Source organism: Penaeus vannamei, chromosome 42, assembly GCF_042767895.1.
Source record: "Penaeus vannamei isolate JL-2024 chromosome 42, ASM4276789v1, whole genome shotgun sequence".
Classification (NCBI taxonomy): domain Eukaryota; kingdom Metazoa; phylum Arthropoda; class Malacostraca; order Decapoda; family Penaeidae; genus Penaeus; species Penaeus vannamei.
The window spans coordinates 16903739-16911238 of record NC_091590.1 but is presented as its reverse complement, the minus strand read 5'-3'; the positions used below and the strand labels follow the sequence as shown (position 1 = coordinate 16911238).

At 37.8% G+C, this 7500-nt stretch overlaps 2 protein-coding genes across 2 annotated transcripts in view; one reads left to right on the top strand and one right to left on the bottom strand.

Annotated features, from left to right (window-relative positions):
* LOC138860707 (metallophosphoesterase 1-like) overlaps positions 1 to 7500 on the top strand; it is a gene marked incomplete at its 5' end in the record, with an annotated part of 13924 nt that overhangs the window by 5780 nt on the left and 644 nt on the right. Inside the window, 1 exon segment of the mRNA XM_070118772.1 lies at positions 249 to 7500. This exon segment is cut by the window's right edge and continues 644 nt beyond it. Coding sequence (XP_069974873.1) covers positions 249 to 419 — 171 coding nt within the window.
* LOC138860708 (uncharacterized) overlaps positions 6340 to 7500 on the bottom strand; it is an 11515-nt gene continuing 10354 nt past the window's right edge. Inside the window, exon 4 of the mRNA XM_070118773.1 lies at positions 6340 to 7500. This exon is cut by the window's right edge and continues 2015 nt beyond it. The gene's annotated coding sequence lies outside the window, so the exon portion shown is untranslated.

Below are 7500 nucleotides of genomic sequence, written 5' to 3'. Positions count from 1 at the left end.
TAGAGAAGGAAAGAATGAATATACAGACATAAAGAGATAAAAAAAATATAGTTGTAGAAAGAAGGGAAAAAAGATAGTAAGAATAATGAAAGAGATAAAGAATAGAAAAAATATTGAAATAGAGAAAGCTAGAAATAAGGAAGAACAAAACAAGAGTAAAACTAGATTCAAATTTAGTCATTGTTATAAATTTATATATAACTATAATCTGTAAACAGGTTTCATAATTTTTTATAATTCTTTTCCAGTTAACACTAACATCCAACAACTTCAGCATTTACAAATGCCAGATGCCAAAAGAAAACACAGTCATCGTTATCTACACTTTTTCTGCTATACTTCTTGTGTTGTGGATTGCTGCAAAGATTGTGAAGACACGTGGTGTTCTTTACACTAAGGTTGAAGGTCATATTGATTGACCTTACAGGAATGATGTTTAGTTGTGTCTTCTCAAGGTCAGAGTTGATATTGGTGGAAGAATGATTTTAAATGTAAATACATCTATTTATTGTTATTGATAGTGTTTTTGTTGTTGATATTATTATTATTATCATTATTATTATTATTGTGATTATTGTTATTATTCTTATAATCATTATTATTACTATTATTATTGTTAATATTATTATTAATATTATTATTATTATTATTATTATTATTATTATTATTGTTTTTTTTTAATTATCATCATCAATATTATAATTTTCACATTGTGAAATATATAGAGAAGTCACATTAAGTCTTGTAAGGATTCTGTATTCTCATTATATGCCTGTGAATATGTGTCACTATGAGTAATGTATTTCAATTCAAGTGTAATGGCCACAAAGTATTTATTCAGTTATGATTCTGTGATTTGGTAAATATATTCAAGTATATCTTTTTAAGTATAATAATTTCCGGTCCTATATTACCATGATATATCTTGTTCATTATCATTCACTAAATAATTCTTAAGGTTAGTTATGTTGCTTGTTATGCAAACTCATATCATTTGTTGGAATATTAGATCTTCCATTTCTCATGATAATCATGAGAACTATTCTTACCAGAGATGATTTCATATTAGTTGAAAGAAGAGATGCTTGCAACAATGTTTTTAGCCATTTCCTTAAAACAGCACTGTATTTAATATGGCATCAAAAATATTGAATAAGAATTTATATGCTGTTAACCATCTGTTAGCCAGATGGCAAATCTCCATGCCATATGCAGTTCAGGTTGCTCTGTGTTATGCAATAACATCATTTCTTTGTTTAGCCCTTTCTGTGATCACAAAGGGTTACAACCTTGAAAAATAAACTTTTATTTTATTTTATTTTATTATGAAAATAAATATGCTGCAGCCAAAATTATAGATAGTGAAGAAAACATGTCATGCTGCAGACAAAATTGTAGAAAATGGAGAAAAAAATGTTTCCAGCATTTCTAATTGGGGTTGCATCCAGCATATGGCTTGGGCAAAGGCTGGCATCATTAGGTTAACCTGTTAACATCTCCGATGCTACATGAAGTTTTCCATTTTTTTCCACTATTGTACTCGACGACCTATGCTCTTCTCAACTTTAAATGCTGCTTTCCAGCAGTCTGGGCCATCATATGATGTTTATAGCTATACGAAAATCATCTGCCAACATTCTGAGTCCATCTAGGAATTTCTGGCAACTTTCGCTTACTCGCGAGAGCATTTCAAGGACACAATTTCAGTAAGGGGTGAGCGTTCATCATAGAAAAGAGAGGTGGGATATGGGAGAAGAGGGAAATGGGGGAGAAATGAGAAGAGGAAGTTAGAGGATGAGGGCAATGGGGACGAGGGGGATGGGAGGAGAAGGGAAAAGAGGTAGATAGGGAGAGGAGGGAGATGGAGGAGGAAGGAGAAGAGGGAGAGGAGGGAGATTTAGGAGGGGCTCAGGCGGGTAGGAGGAAGACAGACGGGAAGGGTGACGCTGCCAAAGCGCCAACGGTTACAGAGGGTGATGCTTAACATGTTAATTTGAGGTGCATAGAATTTTTCAAATAGCTTGGTGGATTTCTTGAACAGAGGTATTGTTGTTGACATGGGGGAGCTTCGGAGAAGGAGACTGAGGCCCAGTGTAGGGGATCATCCTTCCCTTGGGCCTTAGCCCTTACCTTAACTAATTTTGCATGGTATTTTCTTTTCTGCCTTTCCTTTTTCCATCTCTTCTTCATCTCCTGTCCACTCCAAAAGGGATGAGAGCCATGCTGAAATGATGAAAGCCGACTTTGTGTCAGTCATGAATGGCCTCCGGGAGCCATGGGCACGGTATTCCCTTGGTTAATCGCCTAACCCTTACCTTTTATGGGGACCCTGGGGGGTAGACCGTTTCTTTTCCCCACTTACTTCAGGCTCACTATGGCAAATAATGAATATGTTTACCATTCTTAGGGGCATTAAGGCCTGCCTCTTCATCAAATAGCCTATCTAAATTTGATCCTAGCCTATCTAAATCTCTCCATTCCGAACCACCCTCTCAGGTCATTACTCAGCCTTCAGAAAGCACCTCTTCTTCTCTTCCAACATTCTCTACACCATCTACTGCACAGTCTTCTTCATTGTCTACCCCTTCCCCCCTCATTACTACTCTTTATCCTTATTGTCCTCCTCCCCACTACCTTATCCCACACCACCCTATCTTTCTCCCGCCCTTGTCCTTCTACTGCTTCCACCTATGCAAACCTTTCAAGTACTTTCTTTGGCCCAGCCAAGTGGGATGGATTCTTTGTGATTCCCCCCTACAGCCCCTTACTCTGAAAATACCCTTCTCTTTCAAGTATATCTCCAAAAACATGTAGGCAAAGTTTCCTTCCTCAGTCATTCCAATTATTCACATCTTGTGACAGTTACATCTAAGTCCTATGCTTGTGCAATATCTACCCTGACTGACCTCACTGGCAAACCTATTCTCTTAATATTTGTACTGGAACTGTTTCTGTCTGCCCTACTTGCTTGCCTTGTTGACTATGATGCAGTGGCAATACAGTACTACACTATTTCCCTCAGAGGACAGTTTAATTCTTACACCAATATTGCCAAGATTAGCTTCCGTAGACATGACCTCCCCCATGAAGTTTATATTGGTAGAGTGTCCTACCCTTTCCAACCATATCGACCCTCTCTTGTCAATGTATTTTATAGTGTATTTTTCAGGAGCTGCCCTGCCCATAACCTCGAATATGAGGTAGCAGTTCTCAGATTCAAATTTGAGTGAGGCCAGACAGGAAGTCACAGTGATGAGATTTTTCTCTCTCTCTTCACGTACCATATCTTCTCCTACACCCTTCTTTTCCTCTGATCCTTGGATATCTATCCCCATTTCTCCTCCTCACAAGAGAACCTTTGTTTGTTAGACCTCCCCACCTAACTCCCCTCCAAAAACTCTTGAAGACATCCAAAAATTCCTAGACATGACCCAAGAGAATGTTCCACTTTCTCATCCGCCCTCCTATTCCTCTATTCCTAATCTCTCTACATTCAAAGTATTTGCCGATAACCATCCTCCTACCCCTCAAGTTCCTCCTACCCCTCTTCCTCTCACTCTCTCCCACCCCATCCTTCTCCATCTGTACCATTCCCTCTTTGTTCCCCATTATCCTTGCCTCTCCCACCTGGATACTCACGTGAACCTCTTCTGTCACAACAGTGTCCTTCTCCTGATCCTTCCTCCCCTGACACTCTTCCTGATACTTCGCCACCTTCCTCAATCCCCTTATTGCATCCCCTGGATTCTTCTCTTGCTACTTCTTCAACAGCCATTTCTACCCGTATTACCCATTGAGTATCTCATAATTGCTCTTTTGCCAGTTTTCCTTAAACAATGCCCCTATAGCATCCCGAGCCACAGATATACTCCATTTCATTCAATCGCCCTTTCCTTTACTAATCTCTGATTTACTTCATTTACACCCATTACAATTACTCCCTTCCCTATTATACTATCCTATGTCACTCTATAACCTTTGACATTTAAGACATTTCATCCTAATCATTTACTCATTTTTCCCTTTTTTGCCACATTACTTTACCATAGTGCTAAATGACCTTTGATGTCTAGCACATTTATTTGTTTCAACCATTAACCATTAACCATTACTCTTCATCCATATTGTCGTCCTCCCCACAATACTACCTCACTCCACACCAGCCCATCTCCTTCCCCCTTTTGTCCTACCTCTTTCACCTCTATAAACCTTTTGTGTCTGACAAATGGGATCAATTCTTTATAATTACCCCCCCCCCCCACCCCCAGCATGTCAATACCCTTCTCTTCCAGCAATGTCTCCAAAAACAAGTAGACAAAGTTTCCTTTCACAGTCATTCAGATCGTTTAAACCTTTTAACAGTTACATCTGAGTTCCATGCTTGTGTACTATCTACTCTGGCTGACTTCACTGGCAAACCACTTGTACTGGAAGTGTTTCTGTCTCCCAGGCTGATTGTCTTATCTATTACAAGAACTAGTCAGACTGTGAAAACGACCTATTTGCCTCCCTTGTTGATTATCCCTGTCATGACAGGGCCAGAGTTTTTTCTGATGTACACCACAGATAAAACTTATATATGGGTTTGTGTTGATAACAGTTGGCCCACCAGCTTGCTTGGTAAAGCGAAGCAGGACACCTTTTAATGTGATACCTAAATACGTCATGATGGCTGTAGCCGTACCTGTCACTGTTGGCATTTTGGCTACCCTGCCAAACACTGTCACTCCACAGCCCACTGCCCTCTATGCGCCCAACCTGGTCATGACCTTTCAAATTGCTCTGCTCAGTTACATACATGTGCCAAGTGTGGTGGCTCCCATAATGTATTTTATAGGTGCTGCAATAAGGTTTTTCTCTCTCTACCTACTCCAAAACTGTCCATTACTTTGTTCCTCTCCCATCTCCTCAAGATGTCTCAACATCTCTCCCAGTATCTCTTCCCTCTGCCATGAACCATCCTACGTCTGCTTCTACTCTCCCCAAGTCATTTTTTTTCCAGTCTAAGTCAAGATACTCTAATCTCTACCACTTCCCCAATGTGTACTCCTCCTCCTCTGCCTCACTTTACATCTCTCACCAGGCAATCTAACCAATACACACCATCTTCTACCACAACCTCTCCTACAGGCTTCTTTTCCTCTGCTTCTTGGACATCCATCCCCCCTCTCATCCTCACAAAAGAACCATTATTTCTTTGACCATTCTCTCCTAACTCCCTTCCAGATACTTTTGAAGACATCCTAAACTTTCTTAATATGACCCATTATTGTTACCGCTCCCACCTGGATGCTCACAGGAATCCCTTCTGTTGCAACAGTGTCCTCCAGACCCTTCTCTACCTGACATTATACTTCACCACCTTCACCAGTCTCCTTATCTCATTCCCTGGATTCTTCTACTCGAACAGCCATCTCTACCTGCTGATTGTTTCATAACAGCTTTTTTGCCAGTTTTCCTTAAACAATGTTCCTATTCCTTTCGCAGCCTCAGTTACATTCCATATCATCCAATTGCCCTATGCTCCTAACCCTCTCCTCTTTTACTAACCTCTTCTTTAATTTCTTTTGCTCCCCCTCTTTACGCTTTTTACTTCCATACTATCCTATGATGCTCAATAAGCTTTGACATGTAGCACATTTTATCCCAATCATTAACTCATATATGATCTTTGATATGTAGCATGCTTGATTGTTTCAACCAATGAAAAGAGGCAGTTTTTATTTAAAGGATTTGCTGAAATGGAGTAAAGAGTACTTTGATGTATATTTATAAATGGTGTTGATTGTATTATCATGGCATATTTATAAGAAGCCATTGCATATATGTGCATTTTTGTAAATAGTTTTGTATTAATTACGAAGAACTAAACTAACAACAACCATCCTTGTGAATGTTACAAATATGCATTTCTGATGTAAATATTAAATAAAGCAAAGGAGGTTGTGAATTTAGTAAAAGAGAAATAGTTTAATTAGTGAATTATAAGATGCTGCTGTCACTGGAGGCATTAGTAAGATATGTCTAACATTGATTGAAGGCTGAAAATATGCATAGCTTATACTTTTGCTCTTTAATAGTTACTGAAAACCTGAATGTGATTTAAATTCTTCCATGATCTGAATACGCTTTTATGATGCAAACATTTGTATCAACACCTTTATAATAGAAAGTCTTAGTTAATGTGAATGAGTGTGTGTGAGTAAATGAGTTTGTGCATTTGTGAATGAGGGAAAAAGAGGATAAGCTGAGAATAAGGATAATACTTTGAATAGAATGTAGGTTAAGATATAATGATGTATATAATGATAGTGAAACTTTATTAAAAATATCCAGCTGTTTTTGTTTTTTGTTTTTTTTTTGATGAAGGTGTTCATGTACTAACTCATCTTGTTAGACTACTTGATCCATAGCAATTTTTTTCTTGGGTTTTTGCCAGGCGAGGAGGTCACTACCTCTAGCATTTGGGTAAAGCCAGACATATCAGACATCTCGATCATAGGATACAAAAAAGATTATGAGATATTATGGAAAGCATGTCCTTTGGATTGAGATCACTATCTAATACAACTAGTGAGTGTCCAAGGCTTTAGAATCAGTGGATGCTGTGTCATAATTTTTCTCTTTTGAATGTCCTTTACTCCTTTATTACAGCTGGGGTAGATTGCATTGCAGGAAATAACTTTCATGATTACAGCCTGATTTTGGGGGGGGATTTACGCATGACACTGAATGATAAGGAAGATTTATATCATGAAGAAGATAATGCCAAAATGTTGATAATGTGTCTGACTTAAAATGTTCATTGTCATTCTCTCTTTTCTACAGTTAGCAGAAAGATGATAATAATAATATAACCAGGAGTTTTGGTGAATATGACACTAATGTTATGTTATGTAATGCACAGACATATAAGGCTTTAAAGCAAATGCACCAATACCTCAACTTACAGAATATACTGGTAATAATGGTTATCTATTTCTAGTAATTTATGCAGGTGATTTTGGAAACAAGAAGCAGTTTTGTAACACTGCCAGTATAATAATCATAATGTGTAAGTAATATGTTGTACATATTGTGGTTATATAATGTACATTTGATTTCTGAAATAAAAGTTTAAAAAGCATTAGTAATTATGCCTTTTGGGTCATTATACTTCGATATGTAGGAAAATCCATCTGTAAAAAGAGAGATCATAAATTATTATGTTCTTTTTCTTACTTTTGTTTCTCTTGAAGGTGTTTAGCAAATTCTAAGACCGTCCAAACTCACAATATTCATTTAGCATTCATGTGAAAATGCTTAAGGTTAAGGAAAATAAATTTGCATGTTGGGGATCTATCCTGCTTTGGACCTCAGCCCTCAGATACACCAATTTTTCAAGGTATTTTCTTTCTCACTTTTCTTTTCTTCTCCAACCCCTTCTTTTGTCCACTTCCAAAGATGTGAGAGCTGTATTGTAATGATAAAAGACTGGCTTAGGTTGGTCCTGAATGGCCT